This window comes from Cervus elaphus, chromosome 12 (genome assembly GCF_910594005.1).
Source record: "Cervus elaphus chromosome 12, mCerEla1.1, whole genome shotgun sequence".
Lineage (NCBI taxonomy): Eukaryota > Metazoa > Chordata > Mammalia > Artiodactyla > Cervidae > Cervus > Cervus elaphus.
The window spans coordinates 41782697-41810079 of record NC_057826.1 but is presented as its reverse complement, the minus strand read 5'-3'; the positions used below and the strand labels follow the sequence as shown (position 1 = coordinate 41810079).

The 27383-nt window shown below is 35.5% G+C and overlaps 1 protein-coding gene across 3 annotated transcripts in view; it reads left to right on the top strand.

Annotated features, from left to right (window-relative positions):
- SPPL2A (signal peptide peptidase like 2A) overlaps positions 1-26548 on the top strand; it is a 53114-nt gene extending 26566 nt beyond the window's left edge. For 2 of the 3 annotated variants that reach the window (XM_043919327.1, XM_043919329.1), the window contains exons 7-16: positions 3047-3143; positions 3578-3679; positions 4647-4728; positions 5280-5354; positions 9856-9912; positions 10104-10157; positions 10612-10714; positions 11889-11963; positions 13391-13551; positions 22704-26548. In XM_043919327.1, coding sequence (XP_043775262.1) covers positions 3047-3143; positions 3578-3679; positions 4647-4728; positions 5280-5354; positions 9856-9912; positions 10104-10157; positions 10612-10714; positions 11889-11963; positions 13391-13551; positions 22704-22778 — 881 coding nt within the window. In that variant the 3' untranslated portion in view covers positions 22779-26548. The remainder of the gene's footprint in view (positions 1-3046; positions 3144-3577; positions 3680-4646; positions 4729-5279; positions 5355-9855; positions 9913-10103; positions 10158-10611; positions 10715-11888; positions 11964-13390; positions 13552-22703) is intronic. The other variant, XM_043919328.1, reaches the window with a different exon arrangement.
- Positions 26549-27383: the final 835 nt, after the last annotated feature.

Genomic DNA, 27383 nt, shown 5'->3' with positions numbered 1-27383 from the left:
GGGTCATGGCTTGCCCATCCCCTGAACAGTCTACTTAGTGTTCTGATAAAATGGAAATTTGCCATTTGTGGCCAACACATAGCAGAAAGAGAAAGGAGCCCAGGGAAAAAGATAGTGTGCCTAATGAGACTTAGCCAAAAACTCTTTGTGAAAACCACCACAGGCTACAAAATGTTTATTTAGAGAATAATAGTATAAGTTTCTGGAAAACTGGGGCCTTGGGTTAGTTTCACCTTAGTTTTCAATTTCTCCTCTCCTATGGTAGCAGTTTTAAAACTATACTTATATATATTTCCAATTAGAAAAAATTATTCTTGGAATATCACTCATATTTCAATATGTTGCAGGGAGAGTGGATACCAGTGTGGTATTTGTATTAGGTCGTCATTGCACAGCTAATTTTTCTGTTATAAATTCTCAGCCTTCAATTGTGTGTCTGACCCTCAGTTGATATATTTAGTGGTCTTTAATAGAACAAAGAGATTTCTCTACTTTACCCTAACGCACGTTTTAGTTTTTGGTAAGGGATTTCCTTAAACTCATCACTATTTAAAAATTGACCCTGTTTATAACTGTAATTTTCAGTGTAGGAGGAGGAAGATCATTAAACCTCATGGTTATCCCATGACATGGGGTCTAATTGTGACTCTGACAATGGTGTGTGATATTGTGAAATTTAATATACTTTCAAATGGTTCCTTATGGCTAGAATAGATGCCATTTCTTAATATTTACTGTCTCTAGTTTGCTGTCTTTTCTCACATACAAAACAAAGTTATAGTTTTCTGAAATCTAGTGGTTTTGCAAAATTCAGTTAAAATGTATATTTCCATTGTAAAATTTTGAAAAATTTCACAAAGCAATACTTTTAGAGTATGATAATTTCTTCTTGTTTTTAACAACAGCAAGATCAAATTTTTTAATTTTAAGTAATTTTCAACCAAGTATAGCTAATATAGAAGAACATTTGTAAATTTTAATACCTTAATATCATACCTAGACAATGAGGTTTGTTTAAGTGGATTTGGTTTTACCACATGTAAAGTTATTAGAGATGAATTCCACCATAGGAAAATGTAGACATCATGATTAATGTCTAAGGTAGGTGGAAGTTCTCCCCTTTAAGCTCTTTAAAAATATTTTAGGGACACATGTATACCTATGGCCAATTCATGGTGATGTATGGCAAAAGCCACCACAATATTGTAAAATAATTATCCTTCAATTAAAATAAGTAAATTTTTTAAAAAAGTAAAACATTTCCACTAAAAAAATAAATAAAAAGTATTTTAAGTGGTTTATTAATTCTTCCATTTGCTACATTTAAATTAAATACAAATGTCTTCAACTCACTTCATAGACATCTTTAACAAACATGTGACTTTGAATCATTGAATGATAAAATGCACAGCTACTAACATAAATCCTGCCAATGTTTTCTTAGGTCAGTCTCTGAAGGCAAAAGAGATAAAAGCAAAAATAAACAAATGGGACCTAATAAAACTTAAAGCTTTTACATAGCAAAGGAAACCATAAACAAAACTGAAAGACAGCCTATGAACTGGGAGAAAATATTTGCAAAAGATGCAACCAACAGGGGTTAATATCTAAAATACACAAATGGCTCATACAATTCAATATCAAAAAAACAAACAACCCAATCAGAAAAAGGGCGGAAGACCTAATTGACATTTCTCCAAAGACGACATACAAATGGCCTATAGGCACATGAGAAGATGCTCAACATCACTGATTATTAGAGAAATGCAGATCAAAACTGCATGAGGTTTCATCTCACACCTGTCAGAATGGCCATCTTCAAAAAGTCTACAAATAATAAAATTTTTGAGAGGGTGTGGAGAAAAGGAAACCCTCCTATCACTGTTGGTGGGAATATAAATTGGTGTGGCCACTATGGAAAACAGTATGGAGGTTCCTTAAAAACTAAAAATAGAGCTAACGTATAATCCAGGAATTCCACTTCTGGATGTTTATTCTAAGAAAACAAAAAACTAAATAGAACATATATATGCACCCTATGTTCACTGGGGCTTCCCTAGTGGCTCAGACAGTAAAGAATCTGCCTGTGTTGCAAGAGACCCAGGTTCAGTCCCTGGGTTGGGAAAATTCCCTGGAGTAGGAAATGGCAAACCACTCCAGTATTCCTGCCTGGAGAATTCCATTGACAGAGTAGCCTGGTGGGCTATAGTCCACGGGGTTGCAAAGAGTTGGACACGACTGAGCAGCTAATACTGTCTTTCTACTTTGATGTTCATTGTGGCGTTTTTTACAATAGCCAAATTATGGAAGCAACCTAAATGCTCATCAATAGATGAATGGGTAAAGAAGGTATGAGATATATATATATAATGGAATATTACTCAGTCATTAAAAAACAATTAAATAATGCTATTTGCAGTAACATGGGTGAACCTAAAGATTATTATGCTAAGTTAACTCAGACAGAAAGACAAATATGATATCATGTATATGGAATCTAAAAAATAATACAGATCAACTTATTTACAAATTAGAAAGATAGACGTAGAAAAGAAATTTACAATTAAAAGGGAAGGGATAAAGGGATAAAGTAGCAGTATAGGATTAACAGATATACCCGACTATTATAAAGATAAACAATGAGTATTATATAGCACAGGGAACTATATTTAATATCTTGTAATAGCCTGTAATGGAAAAGAATCTGAAGCTGTACACCCGAAACTAATACAGTATTGTAAATCAACTGTGATAATAAAATTTTTTAAAAAAGAAAAAAAACTGCAGAGCTATCTTCAACCCGTAAAGAAATCCTAGTAATGTGTAGTGGAGCTGAAACAACACGTGAAATACCACTCTTAAAGCTCAAGATCTAAGTATGTTCAGTTTAGTAACCAATTCAGATTATGATATGTTCACTGCATTGAAAGTATTACAATCTAATAAGAAAGCTAAAGAACTAATATTAATTGTATAAAAGTTTTCTTATCATGTTTCCTTATCGTGTTTCCTCTCTTCTCATATAATTTGGTGTCTTTTTTTCTAGTTTATGTTATGATAGCAATTTTCTGCATAGCATCAGCGATGAGTCTGTACAACTGTCTTGCTGCACTAGTTCGTAAGATACAATGGGGACGATGCACGTATGTATCTCTTGTGAGGAAGCCCATAATATTGGTTTTTGTAATTTAAAACAATACAAGGAAAAAATAGGAGCTTTGTTGTAAACCTGTGAAGTCCAATATGCATGTTGCTATTTTAATTAAAAATAATTAAAATTAAATAAAATTAAAACTTCAGTTGCCCAGCCCCATTAGCCACGTTTCAAGTACTAAATAACTACATGTGGCTAATGGCTGTGGTATTGGACAGCACAGATATAGAGCATTTTCATCAACACAGTTCTATTGAACTGGTGAATATTTTATTATGCATCATTCATTGTAGTTAAAGTCAAGGCTTTAAAATTGACTTTTCAAAAACTTCTTCTCACTGTGGCAGACATTCATTTGTTACATTAAGTGAACATTGTATTTCATCTTTAGGGTAAATTAATTTATTTCAAACTGTCTTTTAGGATTACCTGTTGTGGCAAGAGCTTTGAAGTGAGACTTTATCTTCTCTCTGGACTGTGCATAGCAGTAGCTGTTGTTTGGGCTGTATTTCGAAATGAAGATAGGTATGAATACTCATTGTATTTCCTTTTAGCTTAGACTAAGGATGGGTTGTTTCATATCTTGCCTTGATAATTGTTCATCATGGATTTTTTTTCCCCCAGAACATCCTAGTCTTGAAACATGCTAAATACTTAAATAAAGAAACCTTGTGCTAATGGATTTGAGGTTGTCTAGAGAAGGAAATGTAAACTAGGATTTAGACATCTAAACTGAAATAGGCTTCAAAAATACACTTATTTATGGTATAGCCACACAGTGAAGTGCAATGCAGCTGTCAAAAACGAAGATTTCTGTGAATTGATATGCAGTGATTTCCAGGATATATTTTTAACTGAAAAAAGCCAAAGAATATGCAAGAATATCTAGCATATGCTACCTTTCATGTGAGAAAGAAAAAAATATAAGAAAATATACAGGTTTCTGTCTGTTTGCAGGAAGGATAAACAGAAAATAATTTTAACAGTTTATTAATAAAATTATTAAAACCCCAAAGGATGTAATGGCCCAAAATTTGGGAGCAAAGTTCATACAATTGTAGGCAGCTCCAAGTATGATAATCAGTTGGTAATTTTTCATGCTATTATTTCTGGTAGAGTTTGATGTGTAGCTCTCATTTCCTTTATGCTTTAGCTATCTGGATGTATATTAACATCGTATCCTTTGTTATGAGCTACCTTTCTAAAAAGAGACATGTAAAATTCAAAGATTAAGGATAAATATGTACCTTTGTCTGATATACTTCTGAAGCAGGCTTTCAACTTTTTCTTAGCACAGTAGTATTCATTATTCTACTAGAACAATAAAATATGGAGACTCTAAGAGGTTTTTCTGTTGTTACAACTGCTACTTAATAGTTGAATAGTCAAATCATAGCAATTGAACAGTATTGCTTTAGTGATATGTTTCTTTTGAAATGTTCCACTTAAAAATAACTGGGTAAAACAATAGAGTAATTTCTTTTGATTTTAGGTGGGCTTGGATTTTACAGGATATCTTGGGGATTGCTTTCTGTCTGAATTTAATTAAAACACTGAAGTTACCCAACTTCAAGGTAAAGTAAACTACTTTGCTAGCTAAAATATTGCTTTCTTTTTAAAACAATTTTATTAAGGTATAATTTACATATAATTAAATGCACCTATTTTAAGTGTACAGATTATCAAAACTTTACAAATATGTAACTTTGTAACCTCTATCCCAATCGATTATAAAATATTTCTTACCTCATCAAAAGCTCTATCATGCCCTTTATCAATCAGTCCTAATCCCCAACCCAGGAGACCACTGATCTTCTACATATTTTTTTTTAACATAAAATATTTTTAATCATTCACATACTATGCCAAATTCATATAATCCGTACAAGACTAAAATCAGGGAAGAACATTTCTTTGTTTCAGTGATTCTTTTTTAAAAGAGTGGGTTGAAACAGATAAAGTTTTAATGTGATTTATAGAATAAAACTACAAATAGTAATAAACATTAATGCCTTAAAAAGTAGTGTTTAAATGTATGTTACATGTTTATTTGTATTTGCAAAATAATACCTCTTAATTTAAATATGAGAAGTTTGACCTTTAAATTTGTTTGTTTCTTCAACAGTCATGTGTGATACTTCTGGGCCTTCTTCTCCTCTATGATGTATTTTTTGTTTTCATAACACCATTCATCACAAAGGTATGATATTTTTAAATGCATAGGAAACATACTAAATGATTAGAATCTTAAATATGCTCTTAGAGTATTGACTTTCCAGATGTTTACCATTGACTGGGTTCTAATTCTCTTAAGAGAATTGGCCTTTTACATCACCTTATTCTGCCATTGAACCAAATAACAGCCATAGGCAAAGCATTGACACCAAGCTAACTGAAATAGTTATAGACGATACCCTGGACGGTCCCTTTAGCAACTGTACATATTTCTTTCTAGAGAACTCTTAATGACTTTCATTGGACGCTAGGGATTTGAAACCTGCGAAACCAGTTAAGCTATCACTAATGTGCTCTGTAGAAGGATGAATTACTTGACTTCGGTTTCATCTGAGCGGAATTTATCGTCAGTTGTGGATTGTCATGTGGCACCAGGAACTCTTAAAAACTGTGACACTAACAGTGAAACAAACCGAGGGAAAAACTGTCGCTTTCTGCACTTTGGCCCCATCTTACCAGTCTTTGTCAAGGGCAATATCTTAACACTAATGTTTCACAGGTATATATACTCAGCTAGTTTAGGACGGTTGTGCATCCGTGAAAGGATCAAAGAAGAAGGTGGCCTTTGGGTGGCTGTCATTTCTCCTACTGCCACAGAGAGAAGTTTTTAGAGGTAGAAATGAAGTCTTTCACCACCTTCCTATCTGCAGAGATGTGTGTTGCCATAAGCTGTCTTGAACATGGGATGTGTCCTGAGAGACGGCAAGTTGGATAGCCAGAAAGCCAATCACTAGTAGTTAAATTTTTTTTTTTCCCCTTGTAAATTTGCTCACTAAGGTCATTGGGGTTTTGAAATGGACTAGAGAAGATTCCTGGAAAAAAAGAAATGGATTCTAGACTGGATGCATAAATCCGTGCCATTTCCTTAAAAAAAAAAAAAGGCCTTTTAATATTTTAATAGAGGATATTTTTAAGCCTTTACACCATTTTGCTGAAGAAAAAAAAAAAAGCTTCCTGATTGATGTAAACATGAGAATGTCTATAAGTTTTCTTCCTACACATTTTAAAGTAACTTTTCTTACTTTTATAAAATAATAAATATTTGTTGTAGATAATACAGACAGCAAAAAAGAATGAAAAGCTGTCATTGCTTCTTTCATTTCTGTAACCCTAGTGTGAGACTAAGAAAGAGCCCAACACTGGAAGTCTAGAGACCTAAAGTGTAGATCTGTAACTTTATAACCCTGAGCTGCTAGTCACTTAGCCCTCAGTTTCCTAATCATTTGAGTGAGCGAGTATTGCTAGCATTCTATCCTCTGTTTCCATCAGTAGAATTCTTTTGGTTGCTTCTGCCAGAATCCAGCCTAACTTTTCTATATGAAAGAGGTCCCATCTATTCAGAATACGTGCAAAGGCCAGGGAGGGCCTGTCCTCAGGAGAAACTAGACCCAGGAGCACATACTCTTCCTTCCTGCTTCTGTCCACCTTTTCATTGTCTCAGACTGGCTTTTTCCACGAGGTTAGAATCAGCAACTTGAAACTCCTAGGTTTCAAGTTTCAGCTATACCACTAGCTCCTCAATAAAATCATGGTGCTGTCCTTAGAAAAAGGGAGAGGTGTTGGGTGAGTGTGGTAGTCCTTCATTATTGGCCCAGTTTTTCTACCTTGTCCCTATTCCTATCTCATGAATGTGTTATTAATTATTGCTTAATTCTTCTACCTTGTCCCTATTCTTATCTCATGAATATATTACTAATTATTGCTTAACTCTTCTACTTTTCCCACTTTGAGTCTCACTTTCTAACTTTATATCATTTTTTTATCCTTTGTCACTTTCATACATTTAGTATTTTATAATGACTGCTTTTTCCCCTAGTAGTTCTTTATTCTTTAACCTCTGCTATCTGTGAAATATCTACATTTCTGATATTGGCTATGATGGCATAAGACAAACATATGCCCCATTGGGGAGCTAAAATTGCAACTAGGTAACAAATGTAATTAACTGTCCCAAAATACTAGTACCTTTTCATGCTTTAATGGTGAACCATCTGGCTCATTGACTTAATTTGCAATGGTAACCTAAAAAAGCATAGAACTGGTATTATGAATTATAGCAAAAACTGTTAATTTACTAAAGCATATTTTGAAGTTCAGTCTAAACTTGTTCTAGCTTGTGTCAATTTATTTGGTTTAAAAATATTTCTATAAGTCACTCCATCACAGATCTCATAATGAAAGTAAAGCGCACTTTCTACAAAACCATTCCCATAGGTTACTGGGTAGTCATACCATATGACTACCTGTTTAGGCTTCCCTGGTGGCTCCGACGGTAAAGAATCTGCCTGCAATGCAGGAGCCCAAAGTTTGATTCCTGGGTTGGGAAGATCCCCTGGAGAAGGAAATGGCAACCCACTCCAGTATTCTCGCCTGGAGAATTCCATGGGCAGAGGAGCCTGACGGGTTACAGTTCATTGGGTTGCAGAGAGTTGGACATGACTAAGTGATTAACACTTTCATACCATATGACACTTACATTGCACAGTGAACATAAAAGCTATAACTAAACTCTTTTCTAAAAATAAATTTTCCATTGTGTTTTAACACTAGTATCGCTTTATAAATGCCAAACTTGTCTGCCAGCAAACTATGTCCATTCTGTACACATAAAAATGTCAGGATTTTAAAGGTATATATGGTAATAGTAAAGATGTCTTTGAGTCTTCGTTCTTTTGTGCCTAGGGAATTTTTCTTCTTTTTTTTTCATCTTTGATCCCACTGACTAGAAGTGTGACTTCTAGTAATATGATCCAATGGAAAAGATTGATGTGCTCTTTGGAGTTCACTCTTGTAGATTTAGCTTAATACTGTCTTCTCAGTTTGGTTTGTTAGGCAAATCAAAATGAAAATCAGATACATGATTTCTGATTTTTGTGGTTTTCACTGTAAGTTTCAAGAATTAAATAGTAGACATTCTAAATATCTTCTTGACCCTGGTATTAGTAGATTTTTAATGAGTTAGGGCAGGTAGCCGTAGGAGTACAGGTGGTAAGAGCCTGTCTTGGTTTTTTTTTTCCTTCATCTACCACCATACTTGGTATAGTGTCTTGCAAATAGTAGTTTCTCAGGTAGATATCTTTGAATGTATGAGAGGATGTCAGTAATAATCTTCAGTTAAATGTTTTAAATAGCAATTTGAAAATGAACCAAAATAAGCTCTTTATCTGGAAATTGAATCACATCATAGGAGTTTCCTGTAAGCAACTGTATTTAATATTAGTTTATTTTCATAAACTCCTGTGATTTAACCCTTCTGTAACCCAAAGCTTAACATGAGGGAAAGATTTCTGTAGCCAAGGAATTTATTCTTTTTTCTACTCAACTCAGGTATCAGTGAAATCCTCTTAAAAGTAAACTCAGGTAATTTATTCTATGCTCTCCACACCCATGGAAAATAGTATAGCTAATCAGTCAAATTCTCCTAAAAATTCAGCATTTATTTATCTTCCCATGACCTGTTTGGGGCATTATTTTAAGTGTAAGATGGGTGCTCATGCAGTCTTAGCTTGCTCCATCTAAATGTTTCCCCTCTCCCCAGTAGACTTTGCTGTCAGGAAAGAACTTTTTAATGAATTTCTCACACAGCCCACATAAAAAGACCTTAGACATGCACAAGGAAAAAATTCTGCTAAGGTTAATGCTTTGATTGGTGCATTAAGAGCAGGCAAAGCTGAAATTGGACAAGAGTCAGGATAGAAACATGTTCTCAAGTTCTTGATCTTTTCGAGTTTGGCTTCATTGTTATTGTGGTGAGTAGACAGAAGGTTAAATATGTATTTAAATAAAGTCATCAATTTATTACAAATCTGTATATAAAAAATTTCAGTATTTCTTCTGTCCCTGTTCATTGTTATTGCTAAAAATAACTAAGACGCATAGTATATGACATAAGTAAAAGCACTTAAAATGTATAGCCCATAGAGGAAATGCTGGATATTAGTTGTCAGTATAAATCTGTGCTCAAACCTTCAGTTGAATAATTTTTGTGTGGTTTATCTGTAAGTTTCTCTTATTTGTTGAGTTCTAATAAAGTGGAGTAGCATGCTAGGTGAAATTTGTTTTAGATAACTCCAATTTTTGCTATCTACAGAGACCATTTTAGGAAAAAATCAGTCTACAGATGACTTTCCATCAGCTTATGGTAGGCCATAGCCATGGCAGGAGATCATGAATGTGTGTGTGTGTGTGTGTTCAGTCATGTCCAACTCTTTGCGACCCCAAGGACTGGGGCACACCAGGCTCCTCTGTCCATGGGATTTCTCAGGCAAGAATACTGGAGTGGGCTCCCATTTCCTTCTCCAGGGGATCTTCCCAACCCAGGCATCAAACCCACATATCTCGAGTCTGCTGCATTGGCAGTCAGGCTCTTTACAACTAGCGCCACCTGGGAAGCCCTAGGTCATGAATACTGACAGATTGTTCACTTTAAGTGATTGAACAATTTCTTTTACCTTTCTTAATTTTAGAATGGTGAGAGTATCATGGTTGAACTTGCAGCTGGACCTTTTGGAAATAATGAAAAGGTAGGGGTGGCAATTAAGTACAAATGGCTGCCATTTTGTGTGTGTCCAGTTAATAATTTTGCCTTCCTGTGTAATTCATTGGTCATGTAGTGCATGTTAAGGTATTGTAAAGCTTTGTTTCTCACAAAATATAGCCCTTTTGTTAGTTATTCTAAATTATTAAATACCTATTGACTTGGGTTTCATCCTAGAATGATGGAAACTTGGTGGAAGCCACTGCTCAACCATCAGCTCCCCATGAGAAAGTAAGGATTGTATTTCAGATATGTTCATTGGACTTTAAATCATACCCTCTCAGACAAGACTCTTCTTTGGGGAAAAAAAATCCAGATTGTAAAAAAAAAAAAAAAAAAAAAAATCTCTTTCAAGGCCTGAGTCCTCTATTTTTGGTAAAAAGGAAAGAAAAAACGTTAGATATGGGGATACTGGATTCATACTCTTAACCCTACATGTGTGTTGGGTTTTGTTACTCCATAACTGCATATCTATGTCTTTCAAGCTTTCTATATATTCAGAGTATATATATGTCTAATTTATGTTCTCTGATTTCAAGCTTTTTTCCTCCTCATATTTCTAAAATGTTAATTTTAAAACATTAAGTTATTCTAACATCAATCCTTCCCTTTCTGAAGATATGGGTAAAGATTCCTAAGAGGTTTATTGGTGGTCTCTCTCTTTTTTTTTTTTTTGTAATTACAGTTACCAGTAGTCATCAGGGTACCAAAACTGGCCTATTTCTCAGTAATGAGTGTGTGTCTCATGCCAGTTTCAATATTGGGTTTTGGAGACATCATTGTACCAGGTAAGCAGTTGTTTGTAACAATTTGAGTGAAAGTAGACTGATGATTTAAAATTGTCAGATGTGCAGTATCAGATATCAAATGTTAAAAGTTACCTGCTCTTTAAGTATTTCTGGCTAATGCTAGAGCTGGGATCAGTGACAGGAATGGAGAAAAAGTGTTTTGATGGATAGAAGATAAAGCCCAAATAGTAACAACCAAAGTATATCTCCCATGGCTCAAAAAATGCCTTAGAAGTAACTAGGATCACCAAGAAAGTATATCATAAATCCCCTTTAAAAGTTGAATTTAATAATGCCAAATATATTATAATTTCTGTTACTTATGTTTTAAAACAATAGTTATTTGTTTAAACTAAGTTATTTAAACTAAGCAAGGTCGTGATAAAGAGGAAAACACTGTAGAACAACAGCTTGTAGGGCATTATAATACCAAAAAAATACAGTGTTTGGTGGAATTGATTGCCTTCTCCTAGAATGTCTGCTCTGATAGTTACTGCAGTTTGGCCTGTTCCTCACTGGGCTACCTATAGAATAAACTTAATCCCAGCCCAGGAATAATATAGTATAGAAGTGATTAATAATGTTTCTCAGTCAGCTGGTAGTGCATCCTTCCTCACTTTTCTTACTGTCTCCTTGTGTACTAACAGGCTGTGCCTAGGTAAAGAGTACTGGCTCTTCTGAAAAAGCCCTGCCATTGACATAGTAAAGCTAGATCGAGAAACGAATAGTGTTGCCATGTGAGCTGGATGGCAAAGTCCAGTGTAGCAGCTCTCTTAGCCCAGTGAGTCTCCTCTCACGTAATTGGTAAAGTAGGGAATGCTTTCTATTAAGTAACCTTAAAGTTCTTGAATGTCTTTAAATTTACTCTTCTCTTTACCAGTTCCACACCATGTGCTATTAGAAGCACATAGCATAGAATTGGTGAAGACAGTGTGCTAACTAATAAAAATTATGTTTTTAAAGACTGTTTAATGGCTTAGGAAAATGCTTAATATATGGTATTAAGTTTAAAGAAATCAGCATATAAAATTTTGTCCTAATTTGAGGTACTTTAATGTTCTAATGACGCAAAAATGAATGTTAAATACAACGCAACATGTACTTTTACCATAGTTAACAACTGCATTTGTATTGCTATTGTTATTTTAAGACTGTCATGTGAAATTTTCTTTAGGCCTGTTGATTGCATACTGTAGAAGATTTGATGTTGAGATTGGTTCTTCTATATACTATGTTTCCTCCACAATTGGTAAATTTTTTGTTTTTTCTTTTTGTTATATTGAGTTGTATCACCTGTAGGAAAAGGTCTAAAAGTAAGGAGTCCTGGATTCTAATTCTTCACCATTACTTAATAGGATGCTTTTTCCATCAAAAAGAGATAGAGTTTACTACCCTATATCACAAGGTTTTTGATGTTTGAAAAGGAAATTATATATGAAAGAAGATTCTACACATAAAAAGCTTACTAGAGCATATGGCACATAGGTAGTTGATACTAGTATAATACTAGGTTTTTAAAAAATTCTGTGTAATAATTGCATATTAATATAAATAAACTTATGGGCACAATAATACCTGGGACAGCAGAGGTAGTTGTTACTTGTCTTGCTTCTTTTGTTGAAAACAGACAAGAACAAGCAATAAGCCAAAAAATACTTTTCTACTTCTGAACATGTCAAATATATATCTCAAAATCCATACACCAAAATTCTTTATTCTTAGGTAAAGGCCTGCACCATAGCCATTTAGATACTGTTCTAGAAAGGTTTTTAATTCCACAATGGAATTAAATCTTGTAAATTGAAAGTGTACATCAGCAGTTAGAAAAGGGTTTTTCTAGAAATAGTTACTCTGACAACGAGAAAGAACAGCTAAATTAGTGAAAGGATGAAGAAAGGGGGGAAAATTATAACGAAATAATAAAAGCAGTCTGAGGCCATTAAGTATGATACTCCCTAAAGGCATTAACATGTTAGCGTGCAGCACTAGTCAGTGTGATCGAATAAAAAAACATTCAGTGAAAAGACAAAAAAAGACTGTAAATTAGGCCAACTCCCTTAACTTCACTGGTCCTCCATTGCCTCATTTTACTTCAGTATTCCTCCGTTGTAACTTTGGGCAACTCTCTTCACTGGTCCTCCATTGCATCATCTATAAAACGAGAAGGTGGACTGCATTGTCCGTAAAAGCCCTACGAGTTCCAGTTGTCTGAGATCCAGTGTTCCTAATGAGACCCAGAGTCATTAATAAAAGATCAAATGAAGTTTGATATGCAGTTGTTGAAGATGACCAGGAAGTATATAATCAATATTAGAAAGATTTTTTAAAACAACCTTTGGTACCTGTAGGCACAGATTTTAGTTATCTAATATGTGGAACAACTTAAGATCCTTAATAGTGGCAGATAACTGAGACTTTCTTGAATTCATTATCAATGATTAAGGATTAATTATGTTATTAATGATTAATTTTAGTGGAAATACTAAACAGTTTCCACATTTTTCAAAAGCTCTGTAGAATGTCTCTCCTGACTACTCTCTAGGATAATAATGAAATTATGAGAAGAAGTCATAGGGCAAAAACATTCTGAGAAATATTGAAAACCAGTACTTCAGTGAGGGTATTAAAATCCACCGTTGACAGCATGGAAATGACTGATACTTGATATTCTTGCAGCCTATGCCATTGGCATGATTCTTACCTTTGTTGTTCTGGTGCTGATGAAAAAGGGGCAACCTGCTCTCCTCTACTTAGTACCTTGCACACTTATTACTGCCTCACTTGTTGCCTGGAGACGAAAGGAAATGAAAAAGTTCTGGAAAGGTAGCAGCTATCAGGTATGTGCTTATATCTTGGTTACCACGTTATGACATTGCCTAACTTTGGTTGGGAACTACTTGTATATATCAAAGCTTTATATATTTATTCTCAAAGCTTTTACATGCCTAAAAGTTGCCTTGAATTTATCAGGGTGTCCTAAGTTTTTTTCCATCACTACCCCCTTACTTGTCACCTGCTGCGTCATCACTTCTCATCCTCACTGCAATCTGATGCCAAAATTCTGGTGACTCAAGATAAAAGTACCAAGAAGTATGGGAGGGCATCAGGGAAAATCAAAACAGCATTTCAACATGACTTTTCAGAATCCACACAAAAGTCGACTTCATGAAAGATAAGAGCCATGTTTAAGTACTAAATTTTGATGCTGACACCACTAGCTATTTATAGTAAGAGTCCTCAGGTTTTGCAGATTAAAAAGTATACTCTCTCCAGCATCTAAATGGGCCCAACCAAATGAAAGTAGGCACTCATTTCAGGTTTAAACGGATCAAGACTGCCTTTTCTGTAAAATTCCTACAACAGAGGATATCCAGGTAGCAGAATCTATGATGTTTGAGTTGTTTCTTCATTGAAGTTAAAGCCCTTTGTTCTTTTCCTAAATGTTATCGGTATTCCTCTAAAGTTTGTTTGTTTGCATTGAAATTAAAGAGAGTTGGGAAACTCTAGCCTGTTGAGGTCAGGGTCATGGCATTGATTCCTTCATGAGGCGGTTAACTCTGCTTTGCCCTATTACAGCAAACTATGTTCCACCATCCACTCTCATGCTTTTGTTTCAGTGATCGCATGAACAAAACTAAAGATACTTTGGGTAGATAGCTGTAATTCCGTTAGTAGACAAACAGTTCAAAGTTCATATCCATTTTGTGCTTGGTTCTAGTGTCCTCTTTATTTAACAAGAGGTGATTTGCACATTAAGTTAGACTACTATTAACAGAATTGAAAAAAGCACCAGCCTAGAATTCTTTGGGATAAGTCTTGCAATTTCTTTGAGATTAGAATACCTGCCCTTCCTACCTCCCAATTCCAGTTTCTCAACTTGTATTTATACACATTGAATTAGTTTATGGCCACAAGGTCCTTGACTCAACTAATAAGGTAGCTTGTAACTTCCATGAAGATGACACTCACATGGAATGTTTTATAGATTTTTTTCAAAGTGAAAGTATGTCCTACAGCACAAACTCTAATACTAGTTTTGAAAGTCATATCCGAAGAGGTGCTGTTTGTCATCATTTTTTTTAAAAATAGTTATCTGTTTCTTCATTTAGCAAATGTTTATTGAGCAGGTCTATGAGCCAGATACTATTTTAGGTGCTGATGATAAAAGATGAACAAGTTAGAAACGAGCCTAGTCTCATAGCCTCTTGAAAGTTAGAGTCTCTTGGAGGATACAGATAGAGTCACTAACAATAAAGTGTGATGAATGCATTAGTTATGGCAGGGTGCCTTGAAGACTAGAGGTGGGACACCAGTGCTTATGGTTTTGAGACAGTCAAAGGTGATGTGGGCAAGGAAGACTTCTTAAAATAATGTTATGTTTATGTTGAAGCTTTAAGACTGAGCCTTGTGTTCCATGTTGAAAGAACCATGACTTCAAAGGCTCAGAGGGAAGAGCTTTGACAGATTTAGGAACCACATGGCAGTTAGAATGGCCATCCTATTGAATAAGAATAGGGGAGTGCAGGAAATGAAGACTGGAGAAGGAAGCAAGGGAAAGAGGCTGTGTGGACTTACAAGCCACATTAAAGAGCTTGGACCCTCTCCTAAGAACATTGGAGACCATTTAAGAGTTTTAAGAAATCTAGAAAATGGATTGAAAGAAGGCAAAACTTGAGGCAGCTATTAAAATGAGAAGCTGTAGTAGCCAGAATTAACACGGTACTCAGAGAAGTGAACAAAGTCAAGAGAAATTTAGAAGCCTAATAAATGCGACCTGGTGATAGATTCAGTTAGGGAGAAGAGAAGAAAGTAGAATCCAGGGTTTTTGGCTGGAGTAACTGAGTGGGTAGATAGTGATACCATTCACTGAGATTAAGAAGGGCAACAGATTTGAGATAAGATGATGAATTCAGTGTTGGAAATTTCAAAATACCTAGAGGACTACCAGGAAAAGAGAAATCAGCAGTTGAATAAACATCTGATATGCAGGAGATAGGCCTAATTAGAGACAGAAATTTGGGAGTGTTACTAGCATACTCTGAGTGAGTGAGAATGTAGAGGCAGAAGAAAAGACTCAGGACAGAACTGTGACCAAGATATTTCTACTTTTAGGGGCACTTAACTTATTAACTGAGTATGAGGTAAATCAGGAGGAGGATGTTCAACACAGGGAAACTTTGTTTAGGGTTGGCATTAAGTCTTTTTTAAGTTAGCGTTTAAATTTGGGACAGCTAGTGAGAGCACATGGTACTGTCTTATGGAATTAAGTATGTTTGCTGTTATTTTCATCACCAGTATTTCATTTTTACTTGTAAATTTTTCTTTCTCCTTTAGTACAGCTTTAAGGGTGCAGTGGTTTATTATAAGCACCTTTCCTCCTTTCTATGCTGTTTATTGAGGAGAAAGGAGATGCTAGGTAAGAATGGATTTCAACCAAGGGATGCATTTATATTCCCTATGAATAAGTGCTCTGCCCTGGACCATCTGAATTTTACTCTTAAAAATCATGACTTTGAAATGATGATTCTACTTCATAGCAGCTGCTGCTGCTGCTGCTAAGTCACTTCAGTTGTATCCGACTCTGTGCGACCCCATAGACGGCAGCCCACCAGGCTCCCCCGTCCCTGGGATTCTCCAGGCAAAAACACTGGAGTTGGTTGCCATTTCCTTCTCCAATGCGTGAAAGTAAATAGTGAAAGTGAAGTCGCTCAGTCGTGTCCGACTCTTAGCGACCCCATGGATTGCAGCCTACCAGGCTCCTCCGTCCGTGGGATTTTCCAGGCAAGAGTACTGGAGTAGGTTGCCGTTGCCTTCTCCATTCATAGCAGCTACTATAAAGTTTAAGATCATTGGAGCTAGACCCAAAGCCATAGTAAGCACCCCAGAACCGTGGATTCCAGGGCCTTAACTGTAAGACACAGAAGCTAACTAAAAGAATTGATTGTAGGAAAATCCATTTTAAAGAGTCTGAAAAGTTAGGACAGTTTTGATTATACACTTCTCACTTGTAGTGTGGTATCATAATTTCATTGGAGAAGGAAATAGCATCCCACTGTAGTATTCTTGCCTGGAGAATCCAATGGACAGAGGAGCCTGGTGGGCTACAGTCCATGAGGTTGTGAAGAGTTGGACATGACTGAGCAACTAACACACACGCACACACATCATAATTTCATTAGGTAAGACATTCAGAATTCAAATACCACATAGTAATAAACAGTGTGGAGTCTGGTGCCAGACCACCTAAGTTTGAAGTTTTGTTAATTATTAGTAATGTGACATTAGGCAAGTTACTTAACTTCTCAGTGCCTCAGTTTCCTCCAATGTAAGATGGGATGGGAATCAGCCTACCTCACAGAGTTGTTGTAACAGATTCAAACTGCTTAGCACAGTATATGGCACATCATTAGCACTATAAATGTATTTGCTATTATTATTTGTATGAATTGAGTTTTTTTGTTTGGTTTAATTTGTTGCTTTGGTGATCATCTTTCTCTTCATTAACTGATTTCCATTTTCCTGTTTTGAATATTAAAACTTTGGATATTTGTTAAATCTGCTTTCTTAACTTACTTGTGAAAGGCCATCACAAGCCTCAGAGAAAAGATTTTGTTAAACATGGTCATTTTCCCACAGTGCCCTAAATTTTAAAATATTACGAATGGACATTTGCCGAACTTTTAGGCGAGCTAGTTGCAGAATATTATAAACTGCTACCAGGAGATAGTCTATTTTTCCCTACAGCTAGGGCTTCCCTCATGGCTCAGATGGTAAAGAATCTGCCTGCAATGCAGGAGACCCGGGTTCGATCCCTGGGTCGGGAAGATTGTGTGAAGAAGGGAATGGCTGCCCACTCCAGTATTCTTGCCTGGAGAAGTCCATGGACAGAGGAACCTGGTGGGCTACTGTCTATAAAGTCACAAAGAGTCAGACACCACACACACACAGCCTTAATAAAAGTTACAGAATGTGATGCCTTCTGTTAATGTGAAAAAGAAAACCTCTCATTTCTTTTGTCTAACCTTTAAGGTCCAAGTTAATTTAGCTTGAATGCTGTTATTTGTGGGAGACAGTAGTATGATAGACTTTGGCATCAGTTCTGGCAAGTTAATCTCTAAAGATTCCTCATTCATCAAGTGAGGTTGGATCTACAGGCAGGTAGGAGAACCTAATCTAAAGAGATCAATTAGCCCAAGGCCTTGAAAGGCAAGTGGATGTTGAAATCAGATAAAGCTGGTAGAGGCTTTGGAAGAAGAACAGGGAACCTCAACAAGTCTGGTAAAATAAAGGCAGGCTATGTCGAAATTTAGTGTAGGAGAGACCTGAGGGTCAGCCCTGAAGACAACCCTCAGGTAGTTACTGGTTCATCTCTTTGGCTAACAGTTCACTCTTCTCCCCTACCTCCATTGTCTGTTCCCAGAGTATCTCTTATGTAACTCCCAGGTCAAAATCTGCCATCTCTAAGCAGATACCCAGGAGTTCTCCATTTGAAATTAGGTTCACCTTTCTCCATACTTTCTTTAGACTTTGATGTTAAATACTTATTAAAATCTGCCTTGTAGTGTAGATATTTATGAAGGAATGCCTCCCCAGGTAGCACTAGTGGTAAAGAAACTGCCTGCTAACGATGACATGAGATATGGGTCGTTCCCCTGGGTCGGGAAGATTTCATGGAGTAGGAAATGGCAACCCATTCCAGTATTCTTGCCTGGAAAATCCCATGGACAGAGGAGCCTGGTGGACTACAGTCCATAGTATCACAGAGAATCGGACATGACTGAGCACGCACACCCTCACTAATTAGCTCCTAGATGTTAGGAACCCACAGTGCTGATAACACTGTTTTACACACTGTAAATTCTCAGTCTATATTTATTGGTATTATTCATGCAAAGTAATTAGAATGTTCAGTCCTTAATCCACTGAACTTTTTAATCACTTTTGTGTGTGTGTATAAATTTTTGGATTGTGTTTTAGCAGTCTTCAAAAAATTGCCAGAATTGTTACAAGGTGTAAAAGTATGGCACTTTTTAAATACTGAACTAGACTTCTATATCTCTACAGTCTTTATATAGAACCATTTTGCAAGTGCCAAAAGTTCTGGCTGCTGTTTGAAAAAATCAAATGTAAAGTAAGTAACACAAATTAAAACCAGAGTCTCAGGTGGTGGCACGTTTGTTTATGCCGCTATCATTTGGTTCATTCTAATCCCTGATAGTAGAGCTGAGTGTAAGAGTAGCAGAAAGCAGGACTTTCCACTGGAAATTTTTAATTCACGGCTAGCCCTGATGACCTTTTTACGTGGTTTTCAAAGGACAAATTATACCTCTTTCATTACTGAAACTTAGAGACTTCATAGAAATACTTTAGTATTTTACTTGAAGTCTTTTAGCCCTTCCATGAATTTCTCTGATCAAGGGAAGTAATGTTTTTCTATAGGATTTCACTAATATACTACTACTTTGGAAATCTTAATTTTATATTCTTTGCTATAGCTAAAAGCTACTTACCCTGTATTTCTTATGATCTTTTTTTTCTGGATTGCTTCAAGAGCTACAGTATTGAGTTTCATTTATTTTCTAGTGAGTGTAGAGAAAGTTAAGGTGTTCTTTCTCTAGAGAGAAACTTGAAGCCATGGCATAATTATTCTGGCACATAGAACAATTAATAGAAAATTGTTTGGGGAGAATTTTTTTTTGCTTCTAATCCTAAATCAGTGGAGTTAGATTTATGCAGCAACCTCCAATGGGTGGGAAGTAAGTTTTCAGTTTGTTAATATTCAGTAAACAGTGAGTTTGTCTCTGCTAAATGTCACTAGTGCTTCTAATTATTTTTAGAAGTCACAAGCTGTAACTGACAAGTCAAAATATAGAGATACGTAGAACAGCTCTGCTGTAGTGTCAGCTGCTCTCCAGTTACTGCAGCAGCATGAGCACTTTTATTAGTCTGTTTCAGGAGATTGGTTCAGAGCTATCAGTAAATGCCAGGTTAGCTGACCCAATTTCAGAGGACATCTTTCCAACTTGAGCTTGCTTATTTACTATGAAAAAATAATTATTTATTGTGATAAAACAATTTACATGAATTTTGCCAGTTAATTTTATACCTATGTTAATTTTTGTTGTGTTTTTAAAAACCTGTTTCAAGTTTGCACTTCTCTGTTTCTGTACTGTTTTTATTGAAAAGTCAGTGATGAAAAATAAATGCAGAGTAGAGATATTCCTTCTCAATAAGTTGGTTTTACAAGTTTTGTGTTTTTTTTAATATCTCTTTATTTAGAAATTAAATTACAGTACCAATGAGGTACTAAAGGATTAGGAAAATCGCTTCTCGGCCTTTTGGCTAAGATCAAGTGTCTAAAGGATTAGGAAAGAAGAAGCATATTATAACTTAGAGTGTGTAGACTATTACTTCATTAGGTGACAGTTACCAGGATCGGCAGGTCTTGGAGAAGAGTGTTTCCCCACCATCCATTCTTCAGTTCTCTGTCCCCACAGCTCCAGCCTCTTACACCCAGAGTGTCTACATTGCTGGGAAAAAAGGGGCCTAAATATATCTTATATGCTTCTCCTTTCCCTCTCATTTAAATTGTAACTAAAATCAGCTCTTCAACAACTTCATCTTTTCTATTACTTGTCCTGATTTGGGCTTTACTCCCTCACTCCAGAAGTGCTATGAATATGCAGTTACTATAATCTTAGGGATATCTTTGGCAAATAGAGGACCACAAAACTGATTGTTTAGGGGCTTGAAATGATTCATAGAATATAAGCAGGTTTGGATTTTATAATCTGACTCCATCACTTGAGACAGTTGTCAACTGAAAGCTTCAGCTCATGTTTGTATTCTTCTTTGTCTGGCAAATTCCAGAGACCCCATTTGGAATTATTCTTTTCTCTGCTCCCTCTCCCCAAAAACACTAAAGCCTTTAGATGCAGATTTTAAAAATAGGAATATTTATCTTGCTTGTCTTCTACTTCTTGATGAAGAAGGGAAAAAGTACATTAGTTCAGTTCAGTCACTCAGTCGTGTCCGACTCTTTGCAACCCATGGACTGCAGCACACCAGGCTTCCCTGTCCATCACCAACTCCCAGAGCTTACTCAAACTCATGTCCATTGAGTTGGTGATGCCATCCAACCATCTCATCCATTGTTGTCCCGTTTTCCTCCCTCCTTCAATCTTTCCCAGCATCAGGGTCTTTTCCAATGAGTGAGTTCTTTGTATCAGGTGGCCAGAGTATTGGAGTTTCAGTTTCAGCATCAGTCCTTCCAATGAATATTCAGGGCTGATTTCCTTTAGGATTGACTGGTTGGATCTTGCAGTCCAAGAGACTCTCAAGTGTCTTCTCCAACACCACAGTTCAAAAGCATCAATTCTTTGGCGCTCAGCTTTCTTTATAGTCCAACTCTCACATCATACATGACTACTGAAAAAACCATAGCTTTGACTAAATGGACCTTTGTCAGCAAAGTAATGTCTTTGCTTTTTAATATGCTGTCTAGGTTGGCCATAGCTTTTCTTCCAAGGAGCAAGCGTCTTTTAATTTTATGGCTGCAGTCACCATCTGCAGTGATTTTGGAGCCCAAGATGATAAAGTCTGTCACTGTTTCCGTTGTTTCCCCATATATTTGCCATGAAGTGATGGGATTGGATGCCGTGATCTTTGTTTTCTGAATGTTGAGCTATAAGCCAACTTTTTCACTGTCCTCTTTCGATGTCATCAAGAGACTCTTTAGTTCTTACTCGCTTTCTGCCATAAGGGGTGGTGTCATCTGCATATCTGAGGTTGATATTTCTCCTGGCAATCTTGATTCCAGCTTCTGCTTCATACAGCCTGGCATTTCTCATGATGTACTCTGCATATAGGTTAAGTAAGCAGGGTGACAATATACAGCCTTGACATACTCCTTTCCCGATTTGGAACCAGTCTTTCATTCCATGTCCAGTTCTAACTGTTGCTTCGTCACCTGCACACAGATTTCTCAGGAGGCAGGTCAGGTGGTCTAGTATTCTCATCTCTTGAAGAATTTTCCACAGTTTGTTGTGATCCACACAATCAAAGGCTTTCACATAGTCAATAAAGCAGAAGTAGATGTTTTTCTGGAAATTGCTTGCTTTTTCAATGATCTAGCAATTTGATCCCTGGTTCCTCTGCCTTTTCTAAATCCAGTATTTAAATTTAATCACTAATCTAAAAATCTTTGACAGTCTTCAGAAAGACATGAAATTGTTTTTTTTCTATTTTTAGGTAGTTTTATATGAAGAACAGGGTAAAAACACTGAAAATATTTAAGCAGTTATCATATTCCCAAATATGATAAATTTTTGTGAGAATATGAGAAGAGTTGAAGTGATCATTTGAGAAAAGTTTTAACTGGTAATTCTGCTAAAATAGTCTATAGCAAATGTATTCTTCTTGATTTTGTTTTTAGATATCATTTGACCTTTAAGTACTTTTAATTTCTTTTTTCTTAGTAGAAATTTTTTTCATACAATCTTTTAAAAATTTCATATGTCATTTTTAAATTATCCTAAGGTCAATATTCAAGGCATCAACCAGGTTACACTGTCCCTGAACCAGCATAGTGATTTTTGGAGCCAGTTTTAGTTTTCTACCTCTAGGAGTGGACACTGCTTGAAATAGAGTCCTACAATAAGCATCAGGAATATCTTGTGGTGGAGTCTCCACTGCCACACAGGGTGATATTCATATTGGGAGGTGGAAATAGTGGAAGATCCAGAGAAAGCACTTATCAGATTGGCCCTGAGTCCAGTGATTAGGCTTCCTGAAGGAGTTGTCACCCTGAGCATGTCCTGAGGAATGTGGCTGTGGAAATAGTACATTGCTCCAAAAGGAGTGCTTGGTTCAGTGGAACACTGTGTCTTTTCTTTTTTTTTTTTTTTTAAACTCGGAATCCTTTTGCCAAGTTAGTGACTGGGGGCAAGTTGAAAATTTACATTTCCTAACATCTTTTATTTATGCCTAGATGATGGACCATCTGGACTCTGCAACAAATGAAGAAAACCCTGGGACTGCTGGTGAACAGATTGTCCAACAATAATATTATGTGGACGTGCAATAATGTGTCGATTGATTTTCTACAAATAGAGTTTGACTTTTTAAATTGACTTTTGAATTGACAATCTGAAAGAAACTTCAATGATATGCTTGCAAATATGTATCTGTAAGAGCTGGTACTGACAATTACATGACAAATAATTAAAATACAATTGCTTTTAACTATGTTAAAGTTGTGCCTTCACATTAAATAAAAGCATATGGTCTGTGTAGTTTTCAGGATGTATTATATATAGTATATTTTTATAAAAAAAAAACTCTTCACCCACCCCTGTACTTGTCTTACTAAAGTCTGTTTCTTTCAACTCTAATGATAGATAAAAGTATTTGTCAAAGTGAATTTCCGAGCAGATACTACTGTAAAGAATTATGCAAACTTTATGCTCTATAGAACTAACTGTTTAAGATCATTCAAGAAGGCAGTTCAGCAGTGGAATTTTGGACCTTTTATCACTGCAGAGGTTAGAAATACATGATTTGGGAATACAGATAAAAGTGTATTTTTGTAGCATAAGTTTTAAAAAATCCCAATCCTTTTTTAAACTTGAGAACCTAAATTACTTCAGATTGCATATGTTATATTAGAATATTTTTCCATTTATAGAGAAACATATAAAACTAGTCATTTGAAAGGAAACAAAAATTGAAATCCACATTTTTCAGTGGTCTTCTGTTTCCTTGAAGATGTAGCTTAAATTTCTAAACTAACCTGTAATTCCACTGTGGTATTTCTGATCTCTGAAGTTTGGATCTGCTAATGTTAAGACTTAATATTTTGTAAAAATTATTTTTCTTAGAAAATTATATATTAATACATATGACTCATTGCTTGAGTATTAACATCTCTAATAATCCCTTCCTCTATCTGCCGCCCCCTCCCCCATTCCTACTCCTTTCCCCATGGGAGACCACTGTTAGCTTTTTAAAATTTGGGTGAAGCATGGTTTACTAATGTACAAACTGTGCTTCAGAGGAAAGAATTGGAGACAGAAGACAAGATACTGGGTGTTAGTCTCAATTTAATTACAAAATTTGAGTAAATTTTATTAGCTCAATGCAATTGTATCTCAGTTTTCTCTTCTGCAAAATGAGTTTGTTAGACCAAGTAATCACTCTGCTACCTTCCAACTTGAAAAAATTTTCTTTCTTTGTTCAATCTCATATGTGAACTTGAACATTATCCTGCGAGTCATAGGTCAAATTGTCTGTTTTCTTTTCTCTTAAGAAATCCCCAAATGAAAAGTGATTGCAAAGATAGCAAGATTTTGTATTTCTCTGTAAATAATGTATAAGATATGTGAACACATCTACAATTTTTCATTCTAAGGCCAGTTTAACTGATTAAAAGATAAAGTTAATGCCTTTCAAAAATGGATCAAACCTTTGATGTTTGACCTAAGTTTAACATTTGAGGGAATTAGATGCTTTTGATTCATTGATATCTTCCCAGATTGTTAAATTACTGAGTAATTTACAGATATAGAAGCTCCCTTGACAGCCCTTCTTTCTACTTAATAGACTTATGGGTCACTTGGTTTATGACAAATAAATGACAAATAACTATCTGACAAGTAAGAGTTCATGATGATTTTGCCTCCATAATATCAAGTTTGACTTTTTTCCAAAGAGTCTAATTTATTTGGCAGACTCGGATAGAGAGAAGAACAGATTAAGTGCCAGGTGAAAGCTCCCAACTATATTTTCATTTATAATATCAATAAAATGTTTGCCAAAAATACAGGTTTCTTAAGTAAAGTTATCTGCATTCTTATTCCAGCTTTAGGATATTCAAAAACTTCGACCACATTTTATGAAGAATGCTACAGAAAATTTTATACCTAGAAAACTGGAATTTTAGTTCTTTGATACAAATTCTACTTTATCCAACCACTAGTAAGAAGGTAAAATCTTGTTCTAGTTTGCTATTTAAATCTTACTGATTAAATAGAAAAAACAAAAAGTGAAATTCCTTAAGTTTCTTTGTCTTCAGTGTCAACTTTGTATTACTTAATCCTTCTAGCAACTGAACTGAAAATATTTATAAAAATTACAGTAAAGTGCAGAAATATTTTATTTGGGGAATCAAAATATGAACAGAGGATAGGAAAGATGAAAGTTTACCTTTAGAAGACTGTATCATTTTTTCTCAAACTGTAAAAGCAGATGATTTTTACTTCAGTTCAACAAAGGTAAACATGAGTTTTGTGGGAAAGGACTTTGAAATTCTGCTACATTGTTTTCTTCTAGCTTGTAGATTTTTTTTAGATTAGCAATATCTTATTTGTAGACTCAGCAATTTATTTTTCTTTTGAAGGAAGAAAGTTTTAACTCTTCTGTTGGCATTCACTGATTTTAGTTACATGTTCATAGAGATTTTGATGAAATGGTACATTTGTAGTAAATACAAATGAGCTTTTCAGTTTTCCTTTGCTCTTTTAATTTCTGCCTTGTGTGCGTACATGCTAAGTCACTTCAGTCATGTCTGACTCTGCAACCCTCTGGGCCATAGCCCACCAGGCTCCTCTATCCATGGGATTCTCCAGGCAGGAATACTGGAGTGGGTTGCCATGCTCTCCTCCAGGGAATCTTCCCGACCCAGGGATCAAACCTGTGTTTCTTGTGTATCCTGCATCAGCAGGCAGGTTCTTTACCACTAGCGCCACCTGGAAAGCCCAATTTCTGCCTTAGGTATAAGCAAAATTTATTTTCATATTTGAACTAATTTATTTAAGATTTGTCTCTAAAATTTCAACCTAATCTCAGTTAATGAGACTTCAAAAATAGAAATTGCTTTTCAAACTAGTGGATTATACTAGTTTGAAGGCTTTGTATTTTCCCATTAACAAGGGAAAATGCTGAATTTATTCAAGATGATGCCAGATAACCAGTTTTGCAGTTTAAAAATTTGTTGATGTTTTCAGTGCTCTATTTACCTCAGAGGTAACTCTAAAGGGGGTTGGGGAGGGTAATGAAAATAAAATCAAAATCCTGAACAAAAATCATTTTATGCTTCCTGCAAGAAAGATACTCTGTAAATTCAGGAGATCTGAATCAAATTACTGAACATTTTGGAATTTGAAAGAAATTACGAATCTTATGATTCGATCACAAGAGTATTATAGTGGCCATATTACAGTAAAGATTATAAATGTCCTTGTTTAATGTTTCCATAATTAAGGACAGCTTTTGTATCTAAGAAAATGTTTATTGGGGGAAAAAATTTTAAACTAGGTTTTTTAGAATAGTCCTACATTGTTGGCAATTAAGGGACAACTAAAAGAAAAAATGTAGAATATTTAATGTCATCATGTATTTCTTTGATTAGGCATAAAATATAAACAACTGCTTTTCCTTCAGAATATGGATTTTTTTTTCAATATCTAAAATTTACCTGGTCAGCCTATAGGATTTCCCAGTGAGACAAGTCAGTATAAATTAGGTGGATTTTGCCCCTTTTATACCTTCTGTTGTCTTTTTATCACATGAGAACCTATTTTAAAATACATGATTGAATTTTTACTTCTTAAAATTTTGAGTGTGGAATTCTTTTAAACCTTTGATATGTTAGTGTAAATTAGTACTTTTATAATACTACTAGGCTTTATTTTTTTATGGAACATGATTTAAAAATTTTTGAAGTGTTAATTTGGCAGTGCTTTAAATCTCTTCATTATGTGCCAATACTGACAAGAAAAAGTTTTTTTAGTGTATTGAATTCACTATGTATTCAATAAATTCTATTTTAAAATAAAATTTGACTTTGTTTTCATTTGAAAAATAATTGAAAATGAACTGAAAGCTACTAGATCTTGTTCACATAAGATAAAAATCATAATAATCACAAAAATGTGTAGTTATTTTAACTCTGACAAATTATCCATAACCTAGATTCCACAAATATCATTTACTAGAAATTTCTATTGATACGTAATGACCCTTAATAAGTATTTATTGAATTGATGTATGTGTAGACTTTTTGTAAACCAAGAAATTATCATACCCTTTGTAATGAATATCCCTAGCATTTGCAGCTTTGCTGATATTCTCACAAGTTACTAAGATTCCTGCTGCCATTGTACTGTTTTTTTTTTAACTCGCATGTGGATGGCCCAGATACATATGTCTTGACCACATGTTAAGGAGTCCTGTCCCCTCTATGCATTAAAGTTGCTTCAGTCATGTCCAACTCTTTGCCACCCCCATGGACTGTAGCCCATCAGGTTCCTCTGTCCAAGGGATTCTCCAGGCAAGAATACTGGGGTGGGTTGCCATGCCCTCCTCCAGGGGATCTTCCTGAGTCAGGGATAGAACCCGTGTCTCTTTATACCCCCATGGCAGGCAGGTTTCTTTACCACTAGTGTCATCTGGGAAGGGATTTTGTTTCATTCCACAGGCCCATATACCTGAAAAGATGCGAAAGAAACTGGAAAGAGAGGCTGTCTTTAGGAAGAGAGGGAGTATGATGGCTTGAGCACAGCAGTGAGAGGGAGGCTTATTTTTCATCGTATACTCTTGTACCACTTACATTTTCCGTCATAGATATATGGAGCCCTATACCAAGGTCAGTTCAGTTCAGTTCAGTCGCTCA